Source organism: Chiloscyllium punctatum, chromosome 32 (genome assembly GCF_047496795.1).
Source record: "Chiloscyllium punctatum isolate Juve2018m chromosome 32, sChiPun1.3, whole genome shotgun sequence".
NCBI lineage: Eukaryota > Metazoa > Chordata > Chondrichthyes > Orectolobiformes > Hemiscylliidae > Chiloscyllium > Chiloscyllium punctatum.
The window spans coordinates 52,435,275-52,454,329 of NC_092770.1; the positions used below are offsets into that span (position 1 = coordinate 52,435,275).

The 19,055-nt window shown below is 40.2% G+C and overlaps 1 protein-coding gene across 1 annotated transcript in view; it reads left to right on the top strand.

Annotated features, from left to right (window-relative positions):
• The window catches only part of efcab6 (EF-hand calcium binding domain 6), a 116,282-nt gene that overhangs the window by 4,695 nt on the left and 92,532 nt on the right, over positions 1–19,055 (top strand). Inside the window, exons 3-8 of the mRNA XM_072552383.1 lie at positions 123–340; positions 2,348–2,442; positions 4,373–4,439; positions 6,550–6,686; positions 11,914–12,032; positions 17,717–17,847. Of these exons, the coding sequence (XP_072408484.1) occupies positions 123–340; positions 2,348–2,442; positions 4,373–4,439; positions 6,550–6,686; positions 11,914–12,032; positions 17,717–17,847 (767 nt within the window). The remainder of the gene's footprint in view (positions 1–122; positions 341–2,347; positions 2,443–4,372; positions 4,440–6,549; positions 6,687–11,913; positions 12,033–17,716; positions 17,848–19,055) is intronic.

Consider the following 19,055-nt stretch of genomic DNA (forward strand, 5'->3'; position numbering starts at 1 on the left):
TATAAACTACTTATTGTTTATAATATTTGTATGTTGTTTTGTTTGAAGCAGATTAAATGTTACACTGCTGTTCTTTTGTATTGTCCCAGTTATTTAAATTTAGTGTGATATTTGTTTCTTAGGATCATTATTCTCTGAGCCAGATCTAAGATATTCTATTACAAAAATTGAACATATTCTTGCTGAGAGAGCAAAAGAGAAAGAAGCTGACTTGAGGAGAGCTTTCTATGCTTATGATGTACATCGAAATCTAACGGTCACCAAAGATGAATTCCAAAGAGTGATTGAAAAGTATCTGCTGCCACTTAATCCAAAACAGTTCCAGGATCTACTTGCAAGGGTAATTGAACATTAAAAAATGTGTTTAATGCTTGAATTTAAAGCAGCTGACAATTTTACTATGACTATTGTCATTTTTGATCTTTATCACTTTTCAGTAATTTCAAGTTCCAAATTTGTGTAATTACTTATGTCGTTATGGATGAGATGTTTAGAACTTGCGTATTTACTGCCCAGCATTTTAGGGAAAGTTTTCTTAAGGTGCATTTACCCTACCAATGGATGAATTTCCAGCTTATATGTGATTTGTATTAGATTGAACTATTGATTCAGTTTAATCATCTCCAATGTCTTGAGAGCTGTTGCCTCGGTGATTATTATCTGCAAGGAACTCTGTCATCCTGACTAAAATGCAACAACTGTGAACTTGGTCATAACTGTGAAGTTTACTGAAATTCCTTCTTTAATAACTATTTCCATTTGAAACTGTTTCCCAATGAGCACCATCGTTTTGAAATTACCAGTAAGAAAAATTGCCTCCCGAAAACTTTGTTTCCTCTTTCAAACCTAATTTTGAATTATTTGATCATCAGTCAGCCACAGTGTTAAGGATTACTCCCATATTTGAGAGTCAGTGAAATCTGACTCTCACATTCATAGGATACTTGAAAATTCTAAAGTTAAGTATTACAACTGGAAGTCATGCAGTAACTGTGGAGAGCATCAGGAGTTCTGATGAAGGCATGGATCTGAAGTGTTGGGCTGGATTTCCAACTTTGAACCAAGAATTTGGAACTAGGCCATTTCCTGATGGTGTGATCCCCTGACTGGCAGTGCCTGCCTTTGCCTCTTCATGGTAAAGACAGGCTGGAGTCAAGGTTGCGTCCCTAAAAACAGGCTTGAGGTAGAGTCAGAGGAGGGAAAATGTCAAGGCAACCAGTTTAAAAGTGTCACTTGCATTCCATGGAGCATTGTGGGTGTCCTAACCTACTTATATCCATAATAACTTTCCCATCGACCAGTCTTTAATATCTCTGCCAATTTCCTTTTTGCATGTTGTAGCTAGATATATTTCTTTAATTTTCTTCCTGCTAACTTCCTCGAACTGTGTTTCCAGCTGGATTCCTTTTCCTCCCCTTCGCCAATTCACCTTATCCAGATTCACTCTCTTCATCTTCTCTTATTCAGGGATTAGAATCATAAAATAATACCACACAGAAGGAAGCCAGTCACCTTGTCAAAAGAGCCATGCAATTAATCCCACACTTCTTTTAAAAATTGCTTTTGTTTCATAAGGGATTTGATGATATCTAGCAGCATGGCATCCCTTTGACCCCATTTATGAAGAGCCCAATCCATACTATTCAGTCATGTGGCTTCAATTCCATATCCATCCAGAAATTCCAACTACATTTTGCACTGTATCCCATTACAACTTAATTGTTTTACACAAGTTATATAAGATAAACTCAGTGCTTCGATGAAAAATATGAACAAGTTGCGAGATTCCTAATCCTGTGATATTGAAATTAATAATTAAGGACCTCCATTTGGAGACAGCTGTTTATGCATGAGCATTGGGGGTATTGACCACATCAGAAAGTAAAACATCCATTTCTGCATCTATTACAATTCTCATTACAAGGTGGTTCTTGAGAATTATAGTATTTCATGTAAAGATGATGAAATTGAATTGTGTTTGTTTATATATGGGCAATCACATAGGACTTCTCAGTACAATTCTGCCAAGAATGGATTGCATAACATGGGGTGGCATGGTGGCTTAGTGGTTAACACTGCTGCCTCACAGTGTCAGGGACCTGGGTTCAATTCTAGCCTCTTTGATTCTCAAAGACGGAAGTGAAAATAGATATGTTCAGAACTATTACAAGGATGTGTTAACTTTTAAAATAATGAACTGCCAGACGATTACGAAGTTAAAAATGGGCTTCTGATCCCCAAACTTATAGCATCCTTTTGAAATAATTGGCATGAGCAGATGCTATTCCTCACATTGGAACATTTGTGTTTGGTACATCTTATAAAATGTACGCCTTGTCTTTTTAAGCTTCCCATCAGCAGTGATGAAACAGTTCCTTACAATGTATTTCTGGACCAGTTCTGTACATCTGATGGATCTCGAGTAAGAAGTACACTTAGCAGGTAAGCACCTAAATAAAATAGAAAAAAAACTGAGATTCCAAAATAAAGAAAAACAAAATTTTGGAAAGAAATAACACTCAAAATCTGTAAAATGCAAAAGATGATTTATGGTATTTTAGATGTGTACCCTTCACTCGGATTGTACCTAACCAAAATATTGTAACTTACCTTTTCTCTTTACAGATGCCAATTGACTAGCTCTGTATTTCCATATTTTGCTGATCTATGGCTTTATCTAGTGATACTTAGAACAATGAAATAAAAACATTGTTTTCATATAAAAGTAACTGAATCTTAAGAGCATTTGGTTATCTGATTGTGGCTTTAACTGCACTTTACTGCCTACATCTACACTTCACACCCCCAAATAACCTTTAACATCCTTGGAGATCAAAAGTTGTCTAACTGAGGCTTGAATGTGTTCAGTGATGTAGCTTCCACAACTTTCTGTGCTAGTGAATGCCTAATAAGCTTAAGAATTTTTGAGAGAAGAAATTTCTTCCTTATCTCTTAAATTGGAAGGCCCTTATTTTGAAACTGTGCCTCCCAGTTAAAATTTCTCCCACAGGGAAAAACATCCTCCAACCTTTACCCTGTCAAGAACCCTTAGAAATGTATTGATTTTTTTTACAGCTTAAACTGAATTAATGACTTACAGTTGTCAGCCTCACTCAAGGCATTGTGTGGGCTGAATTTTTTATTTAACTCTTCAGTAAGAGCCTGCAGGTAATTGCAACATGTATTGAACCTGTGGAAATAAAATAAAGGTCTATGCACATACGACAACTTTAGAAACAAATTTCTCTAGTTAATTATTCCCGTCCCACGTCACTAATGCCTGGTCAGGGCAAAGCCTGGGGCAGAGTGCCAATTCATTTATGAGACTGGATAGGGACTGTAAGCAGGTTGTTTGATCACAGAGTACATTCTGGCCAAGAAAACCTGTCTAGGGATAGAAATACATCTCAAGTAGGCAATCAGCTGCCCAACGTACCCAGTGCAATGAAAATGAATGTTGCACACAAAAGATACGAAGAAACAACACCAAGATCCTTGTGGGGGGACAAAAACTGATTTTCAAATTCTCTCAAAACATTCTTTGTGAGTGGCATTCCACATTCAACAATTTATCAATTGGACTATAAAGTTGCACATTCACAGGAAGCAACTTTGCTCTTAAGATTCACTTATCTGGAACTGAGGTAGATGGTAAAGACAGTCTGCAGTTTATAAGATCATTAAGTCCATCCAACAATTATAGAGTTATAGAGATGTACAGCACGGACACAGACCCTTCAGTCCAACTCTCCCATGCTGACCAGATATCCTAAATTAATCTAGTCCCATTTGCCAGCACTTGGCCCATATCCCTCTAAACCCTTCCTATTCATATATCCATTCAGATACCTTTTAAATGTTGTAATTGTACCAGCCTCTACCACTTCCTCTGGCAGCTCATTATATTCACGCACCACCCTCTGCATGAAAAAGTTGCCCCTTAGGTCCCTTTTAAAACTTCCCAATCTATACCTATGCCCTCTTGTTCTGACTCCCCCACCCCAGGGAAAAGACCTTGTCGATTTCTCAGTGTTTTTATTAGATAAATATCCTGCAACTGATTTATTTAATTATTTTTACACTAAATTATTTTGTTTTCCTCTAAATTTTAAAAAGATCCGTCATAACAACATGATTTAATTCAATTCAATTTAATTTAATTTAATTATTTTAAAAGTCCTGTTTCTGAATCACTGCCACACAGTGCAGTGCATATTTGCTCTAGACACTGTTGACCCACTGTTGTAAGCTATAAGAAACGTTTATCATAGAAGTCACTTGCAGTAGTGCTTTATATTTTCACACAGCCTCTGTGCTGAGTTTATTTCACAGTAGCAACTGATTGTTTTTCTATTCTTTTTTCATTCTCCAGGAGCAGTTCTGTTATGACCAAGTGCAATATGACAGTAAAAGAGATTGAGAACCATCTCAAAGAAAAGGTGAAAAGTCCCCTGTTATGTGACAAAACCTAAAAATTAATCTGCTGCCTTTTAATGTTAGATTCCATCCATGTTCTTAAAAGGGCATTGTACACTTCTGGATAAAGGTTCTGAATGAAGAAAAATCATGCCTAAGAACTATTACTTTTACCGAAGATAAAGGGAAATTTCGTCTTAGTGACCTATATGTCAGAAAGGCATGCCCTCCTGCACCTGATTTTTTGGGGTAAATCAATTATGAAATAATAATGAATTATGAAGCATGGAATTAAAGGCTGAATAGTTTCATTTTTGCAATGCCCTTCACCCTTAACAAAAGGACTCCTCAAATACATGGAGTTGGGATTGACACATATGCCCACAAAGGTCTCAGTTGCCATGGCATGTTTATCACTCATAATGTACTTCTTCACCAGACTCAGACAAAGCTAATGATTTTCAAACTTAATTGCTTAAAATTCTGTAGTGGCTATTTGCTTCCCACTTATCATCACTCTACTGAGAAGAGTGCACCAATAAACAGGAATCCTTCTTCCTCAAGCTGTCACAAAATGCATAAAACCCCAATCAGACAGCAAGATAACCAATTCATCTGACAGGATAAAAGTAATTCACACCAGGTTTCATTATTAACAGAAAATAACTCCATTATCATAACACACATGAGCAAATGGTAGAAAAAAAGAGAGGATTCCTATTCTACTATTATGTGATTTGAAATTTATCTCTTTAAAACCCCAACATTACACTCACTCATTCATGATTTCAGATGACAAAATTCAGAAATATTACGAATAGAAGAAAGAACAGGCAGGGAAAAGAAAATTCCAAAGATCAAAAGTCAAGATTTCAAGTGTGGATTAATTTGTCCCTGACATGCTGTTGTCTGTAAAGAATTGATTGTTCTGCTTTTCACTTTTAAAATTGAGCTGATGGACCGAGACATTTTTTTTCCTTAAAACTCCTATTCAATTTTCTTTGTGTTCTCCCTTTAACCCACATGGGGAGAAGGGGAGAGATGTTTTCATTTGTAGACTCTGGATACCTCTGGCTGCTCTTGCACTTAAAACTTCATAGCAAACTGCAATTTGATCAGAGGGTATCATAGAAAGAACTTTCTTACCCTCAAAATTCCTTGGATTTACTCTGACTCAGATCATGGCCTTAATTTCTTTCAAAAGTAATGTTGTCTTGCACAGCTTAAAATGTGCATTAATTGATCTTTCTAAGTTGTGAAACTCTGTTGGTATTTTGTCTGTACAGTCATTAAACTTCCACTTCAGTTTATAGACCCAAATAGGAAAAGTATGTGGTGGTCTCTAACACTCAGGCCAGCATTTGAACTGCATATTATATTGGTATCCCCAGACTGATTACAATGCTTTTTTTCCCCACCATGTTCCTTGTGGCAGCCACATAGCAAATTTGAGTCCCTGCTCCTAAAACAATGTTTCATCACAATGAAGTCATCATTGGCAAAGGCCTTGCTCACAAATGAGCAAATATTTTGGAGAGAAATATCTAGCTGTGGGCTTGGCTGCAAACTTCTCTAAATTTTTGTTATGAATAAATAATCGCGATAACATCATATTAGATTGGCCATTTCATTTAGAAATACCAATGTTGTACTGTCCAAATTGATACAGTAATTCTTTCTGCTCGCAGAGTTGTAATCAGAGGTGAGAGGATAGTGTGGGTTAGAGAGCCTCAGGTGGAGGAATAAACTGGATGTATTAGCTTGGGGTAAGTGTCCTGATGCTAATTAAAACCCTAAGTTGTGGATAATTCTATACTCAAGGTCCTAAATAGGCCTAAGACTACATTTTTTTGTTAATATTAATTATGTATTATGTATCAAGCAGGCTGCTTGGTACCTTACCAGGCTTCCTCCCCTCGTTCCCTCCCACCCTAGCATCCCCTCATATTGCACACAATGGGGAAACAGGACTATTCAGGTGTGGGCAGGAAGGCAGAAGGCTGGCCAGCTGCTTTATTTTACATGCCCACTCCCTGGCTCTCACTGACAGTAGACCATAGCATTCATCCTAAGTCTTCAGTTTATGTACTAAGTTACTGATTTTTGAAAACTCTTGTTATTTCTCTAACTTAGATTTCAAATAATTTAAAAAACCTCATCAGAGCCTTTAAGTTGTTTGATTATAACAAGGATGAGCACATTCGGTGCTATGACGTTCGACGAGTTCTTGAGAGCTACTGCTTTCGAATGACAGATTCTCAATTTGAAAGGTCAGCATAACCAGATGCATGCTTTTGATGTTTCTGGGTGACTTTTGGCTGTTCCTATAATCTCTTAAAGCTCTTTATCAATCCACTGTAGCAGTATTCAATCACTAAATGACCTCTTTTTCTAAAATATAATTACTTTCATAGACGATAGTCAGAAAATGTGCCTAAACTGGCAAAACAAGTTGAATGGTCAAGTATGTAGTAAACAGTGATTACAAAGCAGCATAATAATCAATTTTATATATTTCAACAGAAGAGTCATAAATGCTGATAATAATATGAGACTGATTAATTGCTTTCAATAGTCCCAGAATAGCCTAGCATTACATAATTGTTGTTGATAGTGCCAACTCCCATTTGATTCAGTGAATGAAAGTTACCCTGCAAATATCATCATTGATACAAAATGCATTTTCCTTTGATAAATAAAAGTTAATGGAGAATATGAGCAAGGTACCAAAGTCGTACACAGCATGAGGGGGCATCAGTTTTTCACTCCAAAGGTGGCACCTGTTACATTATGGCGACTACACTGAAATGTCAAGCTAGGTTATATGCTCTGGTTTCTGGACATGAATCTAAAACATTCTAACTTGAAGTGAGAGTGACACCATTGAACCATGACTGATCCAAAGGGGTGAAATTTAATGCCCTCCCAGAGGTGTGATAGAGGTTTGTTGTCTTCCCACTTCCCTTTGATTCATTATAGATAGGAAGGCTGTTGGGTAGCATTATCATCTTGAGGCCGACGCAGAGCCTTAAGTTATCCCTTAAAGACCTCAACGTGCTGCTGCTGCTATTCACCGATGGGCAAAGGAACCCGGCATCTAGGGATGTGCTTTGTCTATAATTAAAGGACATGGTAATGGGAAGCTAACCCTTGTCCTTGCTGTTAAATTTGTCCCAAAAGATCCTCCCACTCCTTGACTGATGCAACCTCAACCACCAAGCCAACGCCATCGGCCCTTGCTCCTAAACAAGGCTCTCCAGCTCGTTCATCCTCTCCCATCTGCTGGTCAGTGTATATCCTACCCCAGTCTAACCTTAATCACCATCTCAGAGAACCTCTGTCCATGCGCTTCTCTAACTTTGAAGGATCCAGCTTAGAGGGGAAGGGGGAAGAGCAGCAAAGCTTGAGTCACTGGGGACTCCATAGTTAGCAGACAGATAGGAGGTTTTGTGGGAATGAGAGAGATTGGTGTGTTGCCGCCCAGGTGCCAGGGTTCATGTTGTCTCTGATCATGTTTTTGTGATCCTTGAGGGGGAGGGGGAGCAGCCCCAAAATCCTAGTTCACACAGGCATTAACAACGTAGGTAAGAAGAAAGGTGGGGGTCTAAGGCAGAAATTCAGGGAGCTAGGATGGAAGCTTAGAGCTAGATCTAACAGAGTTGTTGGGTTTGTTGCCTGTGCCACGTGCTAATAAAGCGAAGAACAGGGAGAGAGGGGAGCTGAACACGTGGCCGCAAGGATGGTTTTGGAGGGAGGGTTTTGGATTCTTCGATAATTGGAGCTCTTTCTGGGGAAGGTGGAACCTCTACAAACAGGATGGTCTTCACCTGAACCAGAGGGGTACCAATATCCGGGGGAGGGGGTATTCGCTCATGCTCTTCAGGCGGGATTTAAATTAATGCACCAGTGGTGTGGGAACCTGAATTGTACTTCCAGTATATAGGAGGTAGAGGGTAGTGAAGTCAGCAATAGGTTTACAAGGTTGAGAGAGGGCACCGGCAATCATATGTTGGTTTGAAATGTGTGTACTTCAATGCCAGGAACGTCCAGAATAAGTTGGGTGAACTTGCAGCATGGGTTGGTACCTGGGATTTCGATGTTGTGGCCAGTTCAGAGACATGGTTGCAGGAGGGATTGGAATGGTTGTTGCAGATTCTGGGATTTAGATGTTTAGGAAGAACAGAGAAGATGGTAAAAGGAGGGGGTTGGGGGAGGGAGGTGTGTGTGTGGCATTTTTAATCAAGGGTAGTATTACAGTAGCTGACATAACATTAGAGGACTCATCCACTGAGGTAGTTTGGGCTGAGGTTAGAAACAGGAAAGGAGAGGGCACCCTGTTGGGAGTTTTCTATAGGCCTCTGAATTATTCCAGGGATGTAGGGGAAAGGATGGCAAAGATGATTCTCGATAGGAGCGAGAGTAACAGGGCAGTTGTTATGGGGAACTTTAACTTTCCCAATATTGACTGGGAATACTATAGTTCAAGTAGTTTAGATTGGTCAGTTTTTGTTAAATGTGTGCAGAAGGGTTTTCTGACACAGTATGTAGACAGGCCAACAAGGGGCAATGCTATATTGGATTTGGAAATGGGAATTCACCTGGCGGGTGTTAGATTTGGAGGTAGGTGAGCACTTTGGCAGTAATGACCACAATTTGGTTATGTTTACAATAGCAATAGGCAGGGATAGATATATACCTCAGTGAAAGAGGTATAACTGGGGGAAAGGCAATTGTGATGTGATTAGATGAGATTTAGGATGCATAGGATGGGGAAGGAAACTGCAGGGGATGGATAAACTTGAAATGTGGAGCTTATTCAAGGAACAGCTACTGCAGGTTTTTGATAAATATATATCTACCAGGCAGGGAGATAGCTGTCGAGAGAGGGAGCCATGGTTTACTAAAGAAGTTGAAGCTCTTGTCAAGAGAAAGAAGGCGGCTTATGTGAGGATGAAGTGTGAAGGCTTAGGTAGGGGGCTTGAGAGTTATAAATTAGCCAGAAAAGATCTAAAGAGATGGCTAAGAAGAGCCAGGAGGGGACATGAGAAGTTGTTGGCGGATAGGATCAAGGAAAACCCTAAGACCTTCTATAGGTATATCAGGAATAAAAGAATGATTAGAGTAAGATTAGGGCTGATCAAAGACAGTAGTGGGAAGTTGTGTGTAGAATCTGAGGACATAGGAGAAGCACTTAATGAATACTTTTCGTCAGTATTCACATTGGAAAAGGGCAATGTTAGTGAGAATTCGGAGATACAGGCTACAAGATTAGATGGGATTGCGGTTGACAAAGAGGAGGTTTTAGCAATTTTGGAAGATCTTAAAATAGATAAGATCCCTGGGCAGGATGGGATTTATCCTGGGATTCTCTGGGAAGCCAGGGAGGAGATTGCAGAGCCTTTGGCGTTGATCTTTATGTCATCATTGTCGACAGGAGTAGTGCCAGAAGACTGGAGGATAGCAAATGTTGTTCCCTTGTTTAGGAAGGGGAGTCGGGCCAACCCTGGTATTTATAGGCCAGTGAGCCTTACTTCAGTTGTGGATAAGGTGTTGGAAAAGGTTATAAGAGATAGGATTTATAATCATCTGAAAAGAAATAATTTGATTAGGGATAGTCAACCCGGTTTTGTGAAGGCTAGGTCATGCCTAACTAACCTTATTGAGTTCTTTGAGAAGGTGACAAAACAGGTGGATGAAGATAAAGCAGTTGATGTGATGTATATGGACTTCAGTAAGGCGTTTGGTAAGGTGCCACACAGTAGGCTATTGCACAAAATACAGAGTTTCGGGATTGAAGGTGATGTAGCAGTTTGAATCAGAAATTGGCTAGCTGAAAGAAGACAGGGTAGTGGTTGATGGGAAATGTTCATCCTGGAGCTCAGTTACCAGTGGTATACTGCAAGGATCTGTTTTGGGGCCACTGCTGTTTGTCATTTTCATAAATGATCTAGATGTGGGCATAGAAGGATGGGTTAGTTAATTTGCGGATGACACTCAGGTAGCCAGAGTTGTGGATAGTGCTGAAGAATGTTGTGGGTTGCAGAGGGACATAGATAAGATGCAGAACTGGGCTGAGAAGTGACAAATTGATTTTAATGCTGAAAAGTGTGAGGTAATTCACTTCGGAAGAAGTAACAGGAATGCAGAGTACTGGGCTAATGGTAAAATTCTTGGTAGTGTAGATGAACAGAGAGATCTCAGTGTCCGGGTGCATAGATCCCTAAAAGTTGCCATCCAGATTGATAGACGAATGGTGTGTTGGTGTTTATTGGTCGGGGAATTGAGCTTCAGAGCCACGAGGTCATGCTTCAGCTGTACAAGACACTGGTAAAGCCGCACCCTGCAGTATTGTGTACAGTTCTGGTCACTGCATTATAGGAAGGATGTGGAAGCTTTGGAAAGGGTTCAGAGGAGATTTATTCCGATGTTGTCTGGTATGGAAGGAAGGTCTTACGAGGAAAGGCTGAGGGAACTAAGGCTGTATTCATTAGAGAGAAGCAGGTTGAGAGGTGACTTAATTGAGACATATAAGATATTCAGAGGGTTAGATAGGGTGGATAGTGAGAGCCTTTTTCCTCAGATAGTGAAGGCTAACACGAGGGGTCATAACTTTAAATTGAGGGGGAGATAGATTTAGGACAGATATCAGGGGTAGATTCTTTACTCAGAGTAGTAGGGGCATGGAATGGCCTGCCTGCGACAGTAGTTGACTCGCCAACATTAAGGGTATTTAAATGGACATTGGACATACATATGGATAATAATGGAATGGTGTAGGTTAGATGGGCATCAGATTAATTTCACAGGTTGGCGCAACATCGAGGGCTGAAGGGCCTGTACTGCGCTGTAACGTTCTATGGGATCTGCTGTCTAGGCCCTTACCATGGCCATTGTTCCTGCTGTTGCTGGACTGTCAGAGGCCTCTGATTGTTTGTTTGAAAGCTTTTGGGAGCAAGATTTCCAGAGCTTTTGTTTCATGGGAGGCCTGATGCTGTCCATGCAAATATCTGATTGCACTGAAATACCAAATAATAACAGAGAATGCTGGAGAAACGCAGCAGACCTGGCAACATTTGTGGAGAGAGAAATAGAATGAACATTTCAAGTCCGATATGACTCTTCTTCAGAACTGAAAGGTGTTGGAGAAAGGTATTTTTAAATACTTTTAATAGATGTACTGGACTCAGTGTTCACTCTGTCTCCTTCTGCTCAGATGCTGCCTGACCTGCTGTGTTTTGCCACCATTCTCTGTGTTTGTTTCAGATGTCCAGTATCCACAGCGTTTTGCCTTTATCGCACTGAAATGTCATTGAGTCTCCTCTGGAATGGTGCTGTGGGACTGTCATTGGTTGTTCGATTCGTTGGTTGGGTTCCAAAGTGTGAGGTAGTTCACTTCGGAAGAAGTAACAGGAATGCAATGTCCCATTGCTACAGCTAAGTTCTGCTCAATTATTATTTTTGGTTAATTTCTCTGATCAAGCTATTTATTTCCATCAGGCTTTGTTCTCGACATCAACTGTCCAGAACTGGAACAGTGAATTACAAGGAATTCCTACAAAAACTGGGCATTTATGTTGAACCCTATAAGAAACATGTTTCAGAAAGTGTGGCACAAGGTAGGAACTCAAACTAATAGTGATGTTCACTTAAGTTAGCAATCATGTACATTTGTAATTTGCCCAAGTTTTGGCAGATGACTGTGAAAATCCTATTGAGAGCACAACTCCAGAAAAGCTATTGGAAGCTTTATCATTGATGTGTTCTGATGATGCCTGGTAACTCACCAGACTAAGTATGAATAAAAATGGATTATACATACGAACCCGTGATCTCCCTATACACAGGTCGTTCTGTTATAATGTGCATTTCATCAACGTGAATTCGCTCTAACGTGATTGACGAATCGGGGACACTGTTTATTTCTAAAGTGCGAAGCTTTAAAATGTGTGCTGGCTGTAACGCGCTGACATCGCTAGCACTTTAAGCACAGTTTCTAAAGTGTGATTTTTCTATAACACGGTGTTGCACAAGAACGCAACCATCACGTTATAGAAGAGCTGACTTACCAACAAATTGTATGTATACCACGAACTAGTATAATATAACTTCCCAAGGTGCCTCACAGCAACATTATCAAATAAAATTTGACACCAGTAAACAGTGCAAGCAGTTATTAATGCTGATGGCAATAGCCTTAACCAAAAAGATGGTTTTAATGACTCTCAAAGTAGGAAGGAAAGAGAGAGTGGGGTGGCAAAGTTTACAAAGGGAGTTTCACAGTTGAGAGCTGGTAGCTGAGATGCCAAGAAGAACAAGAAAAATGAAGATGCTCAAGGGAACAAAATTGTAAAATCACAATGATATCTGAAGGCTCTGGCACTGGAAGATACTACAGAGAGGGGGAGGATTGATACCATGGAGGAAATTGAAAATAATGGCAGAAGCTTTGGCACCTGGACCGAACATGCTTGGAGGCAAGAAAGAAACATAATTAGGCAGGGTGTTGGCATGTCCAATCCCCCGGTGCTTTCTCATCTCCCCTGGCTACAGGGCATATGCTTAGCCTTCCTGCTGTATTGCCAATGAGGTCCTTTAGGGCCCAATTAGGGATCAAAGTCAATCTGTACATGATCAAATGACAGGACTTATGGTGGGAAGAGTACCACTGGAAACAGCTCGCTCTGTTACCCACAACCTGAGAAACCACATACCTCCACTCCCATGTATCACTTACATCAGTCCTGGATCCTTTGTGGTCCTGAAAATTATCTCGCAGAAACCACAGCCTCCCTTTGAGATGCTACTGAACATGAGACAGCTTTCACCACACAGGACTTCCACCTCCAGACTCGTGATTCCAGGGAAATCCCCGCTGGTAGCCTCATCACTCCCTGATTGTCATATACTTCCAGGAAGAGATGGCTTGGTTATCTTGTCAGCTCTCCAGCTGCATCAACAAGGTTCTGCCCATAGAAAAGACAAAGCACATTGGCAAATAAAATATGGTGCAAGTTCAGAAGTAGGCAGCAGAGTTTTGGACAGCCTCAAGTTCACGAAGGCTAGCAATTGGCAAGATAGCCAAAGTTGATTTGGAATAATCAAATATAGTATTAACGTAAGGCATGGACTAGAGTTTCAGTCCTAGAAGGGCTGAGGTGAGATGGGCTTGATTAGTTTTACATCCAGGTGCTGGCTACAGAGAATCCTTGGCTGAGGCTTCCTAGAAATGTTATGTTATTAAGGAATGTCTAGATTATGATTTGTAGTTGAGTTTCAGGTTGTAAGTTTGCTTGCTGAGCTGGTAGGTTTGTTCTCAGACGTTTCATCACTATGCTAGGTAACATCATCAGTGAGCCTCCAAGTGAAGTGCTGGTGTTGTGTTCCACTTTCTATTTATGTGTCTTGGTCTTTTAAAGAGGGTGATATCATTTTCGGTTCTTTTTCTCCGAGTTTGGTAAGTGGGGCCCAAATTGATGTGTTCATTGATGGAGTTCCGATTTGAATGCCAGGCCTCTAGGAATTCCCATGCATTTCTCTGTTTAGCCTGTCCTAGGATGGATGTGTTGTCCCAATCGAGCTGGTGTCCTTCTTCATCTGTGTGTAAGGATGCTAGTGATAGCTGGTCATGTCTTTTGGTGGCTAGTTTTCTGCCTGTCTGTCTAATATAGTGTTACAGTCTTTGCAGGGTATTTTGTATGTGACATTTGATTTGCTGGTTGTTGATGCAGGGTCCTTTCGGTTCATCAGTAGCTGTTTGTGGGCTACCATGATGCTAAAAGGTCAGAGTAGTCTGGTAGTCATCTCCGAGATGTCTTTGATATAAGGAGTGTGGCTAGAATCTCTGGGCGTGTTGTCTTCTTGTTTGGGTTTGTTGAAGAATCGACGGACTATGTTTATCAGGTACCTGTTGTTCTTGAATACACTGTATAGATATTTTTATGAACAGGGAACTTTGTGCCAAAAATGTTTCTACACCAACGTGACTGACCAGGAATGGACAAACCTATTAGAACAAGCCATTAGCATCAAACAACAGCAGACCAAGACAAAAAATAAACTATCCCTACAAGGAAAATTGGTCAATCTCACACAAAAGAACAACACCGACAATTCAGAAGTTTGGATTAAGAACCTATCAGACCGACCATGAGCAGACACAGAAAAAGCTGTCCTAGTAACCGGAATGAACTACAACTACAGAGATGCAGACAAAAAGGACTTCCTAGCAGCATTGGAATCAACCCTGAAAGACGATGCATTCACAGAAGAAATCCAGCAGACAATCAGACAGAGAGTAGCACCAATACTGAGCAGGAAGAAAGAAGGGAACACCCTCAACACACAGCAAAGGAAAGTCCTAGAATGACTCAAAAAAGACAGAAATATTGTCATCCTACTGGCAGACAAAGGGCTCATGGCTGTCATCCGAAACAGAACAGTACTTTGAAAAGGTGAACTCACTACTTGCAGATACTGACAACTACTAACAGAGGTGGCAATGGACCCAACTCTGCAGCTAGAAAACTATATCACAGCATAACTGAAGAATCTCCACAAATCAGGTGAAATTAACAAGATAGATCTCCAAAGAATTAAACCTAATGGATCTAAAACACCCCATTTCTACAGATTATCTAAGGCACCCAAACCAGGGGGCCTCCTGAGAGCCATAGTCTCACTTCCCGGCACACCATCATACAGACTGGCAAAAGAACTTCACCGTAAACTGAAATACCTGGTAGAAGACTCATGCTACTCCATCTGCTCTACCCAAGAATTCCTGAACATCATCAAAGACACCAAGATAGAAGAGGACAAAGTCATGGTCTCCTTCGACATAACTGCTCTATTCACATCAATTAGCATCAATTGGCCAAAGAAACACTTACCTCACTACTAGACGAACCAAGGACACAAACACCAGACAGCACCAACCCCATCAGCAAGGACAGCATCCTCAAGCTGGTAGATCTGTGCCTTACTACCTACTTCACCTTCAATGACAAGACCTACAAACAAATCAATGGAACACCCATGAGATCACCAATATCAGGATTCTTAGTACAAGCTATGATGCAGAAACTAGAAAAAACAGTCCTCTCCACAATCAACCAAAATTTGGTCCACTATGTGGACGACACCTTTGTCATCATGAAATTGAACAAATTATAGGAAACCTACAATATCATTAACAACATGCTTACTGGCATTAATTTCACCAAAGAGCAAGAGGAACAGATTCCCCTTGCTAGATGTCAAAGTGGAACAAACAGTCAATCGAGAACTTCAGACCAGCAACACACACACAGCAAACATTCAACTACAGGATCAATCATCCCAACACCCACAAATGCATCAGGACATTTATTTAAATGGGCCACAACACACTGTAGCACCCAGGAACTATGAGCAGCAGAAGAAAAATACCTATACAGTGTATCCAAGAATAACCGGGTACCCGATAAACAGTCAGCCGATTCTTAAACAACAAACCCAATCAACACTCAGAGACTCTAGCCACATTAGCATACATCAAAGACAGCTCTGAGATGTCTACTGGACTGCTTCGACCTCTTGGCATTATGGTAGCCCACAAATCTACCAACAGACTGAAACAGCTACTGATGAACCTAAAGGACTCTGTACCAACAACCAGAAAATTGAATGCCATATACAAAATGCCCTGCAAAGACTGTAACAAACATGATATCAGACAGACAGACCGAAAACTAGTCAACAGGATATATAAGCACCAATTAGCCACCAAAAGACATGACCAGCTATCACTAGTATTCTTACACACAGATGAAGAAGGACACCACTGTGACTGGGACACACATCCATCCAAGGACAGGCTAAACAGAAAAATGCACAGGAATTCCGAGAGGCCTGGCTTTTGAATCGAAACTCCATCAATAAACACATCGATCTGGACCCCATTTACCAACCTCTGAGAAAAAGAACCGAAAATTATATCACCTACCTTAACAGACCAAGACACATAAATAGGATGTGGGACAGAATACCAGCGCTTCAACAGAGGCTCACTCATGATGTTAGCAAGCATGGTGACAAAATGTCTGAAAACAAACCTACCAGCTCAGCGAGTAAACTTACAACCTGAACCTCAACCTGAGCTACAAACCTTCTCAAAACACCCTTCTGAGTTTCTCCAGCACTTTCCGTTTTTGTTTGTTTCGGATCTTCAGCATCCGTAGTTGTTGTTGTATCTTATTATGTTGATTTTATATTTGTCTCCTATATCCCATGTGTCAACATGCTCTTTCTGATCCCATTTTTGATTTTGTACAAGACTGGTTTGCTAAAAGGATCATTCAAATATGCTCCAAGAGTTTAGTTAAGAAATACTATGTAAATGAGAAAGTCTTTGGGAAAGATTTTGATAGGATAGAGAGACAATCCAGGAAACCTTTACAAGGATTTAATCTACATAAAAGTATTATGACTGTTCCTTTGACATGACTGCATTTCTGTTTATTTAGAAAAAGAAAATTTGAATAGTTCTTGATAGTAAAGTGATGGAGCTGCTGTCCATGAATACATACAAAAGTGTAAGCTGTCACCTCTGGGAAGAAGCTAAAGGAAAATGTTTAAGTTGGCTTATACTAACACCTATATGACATTTTAAATTTGGTAAAATATCACAAGGCTTTTTACAGGAGGAAAAATGACATTGAGGCAAAAAAAAAGGATTAGGGTGGATAACTAAAAGCTTGATCAAAGAGGTAACCTTTAAGGCTCAATTTCACAGCAGAAAGAGAAATCCAGGGATTTGGGGAAATAACTCCAGAGCTTAGAGATGGACGGTTCCAGGTATGATCAGGAGTGATGGGGCAAAGGAAGTAGTACCTACAGAAAGTTGGATGAGTGCAGAGGTTTCAGAGTGTTGTAGAGCTGGAGGAGATTATCAAAGTTGTGTGAGGCGTAGAATGAAAATTCTAAAATGGACACTTTGTGGGCCAGGTGTTAGTGTAAGTCAGATAGCACAGATGTTGATGAACTGGAATTAGTGTGGGTTTGGATATGGACGGCAAAGATTTGGAATAGCTGACGTTTGCAGATGGGGAAGACATGAAGCTGGCCAAAGACCAATATACCAGGGTTTTTCTGAGAAAATGGGAACTGCTGATGCTAAATGCAGAGAAATTTGGTCATGTCATTTCATATTGTTTATCCTTCATGTGAAGAACACAAAATTGACTCATGTTTGACAGTAAAAAGGAGATCAGCAAATAATTACATCAAAAATTTATGTTTGTTGAACTATGATTTCACAAAGCAATGAACTGGGAAGCTTCTCCTCGAGAGCAAGAGAAACAGCCAGGTTTTCATCGACCAATGATGGAAGAGTCTGCCATAAACTTAGAAAGATTATCCATGGAAGAAATTGATTTGGCTTTACGAAAAAAGGTACATTTGTGTATCTATTCTGATATGTTTTAATAAACCTAGCAAGTAGCTGAATTTGAGTTTAACTTCAAACATTTTGGGTGTGGCCATCTTGCCACACACACATGAGAGAAAGTGCCTGTTAAGGTGAGGTTTTCATTTTGGAGGGGAGGACGCATACTGGTGTTGGGCACACCACTCTCAGGAGATGTTCAGAGGCACAATTACTGGCAGGTACAGAGATAACTTAAAATCCTACTCTAGTGCATTGGACTTTGTTCCTTTGTAATAAAAGCAGTAAAAGAGAAGTCAGCTCTCCAGCCCTTGCACTTCACTACCCCACATGTTACCTTGCCCTCTCTGTGCAATCTCATGCTCCCACACAGCCCGATGGCTTCTCATATCTTTCGTGCCAACAACTCCCTCAACCAAATTCCATGGTCCTTTCAAAAGGTTCACTCATCCAGACTCTGTTTTGCCACCCCTCGAAGGGTCACTATTTGCTATTTGTTGAAAAGCTGGGCCTGACCCCATGATAATTCGGCAAAGCAAGTGATACCAATCCCTGCACTGAAACTGACCAGGTTGGGACTGCAAAGTGTGGATTTAGAACCTGCACCAGCACACACTGTTCTCCTGCCTTGATGAAAACTGGGGCATTGGGAATGGATTCCAGTTGTCATTTTCAAAAGTCTGTCAAGTCTACCCAACTGCAAAATCCAGTTCTGTATCAGTGTAGCAAGTACCAGCAACTTGTAACTGACTATGAGTATGACTGTTATAAAGCTTTAAGATATCTTTAAGCTCAGCCACTGTGCTGATACTGTAGTATGGTGGATGTTTGTATTGATGTTAATATGTGGAAACTAAAAATAAAATCAGATTTTCGGATGGAATATGGGAAACAAATCAACATACATGGCAGAAAGAAATATAACTTGCTTAGCTTCTGGTTTGTGTATCATATTTTGGATTTACTATTTTGTGTTGGATCATTTTCCATTATCTTAACACACCTTTATCATTTATTTACTTTTTAACACATGAGGTTAGATTTCACCTTTGAAATCAGTCCCTGGTGTTTACCTTGCCAGAATTTACTATTCCAATTTACAAAGGAGAATATCTGAATTAGAATTACAACTAGGTTTACTGTCAATGCTCTGTAGTGAAGACCAAGGAAGAGTGACTCATAGTCACGTTGTGCATAAACTCAAAAGGAAATTATA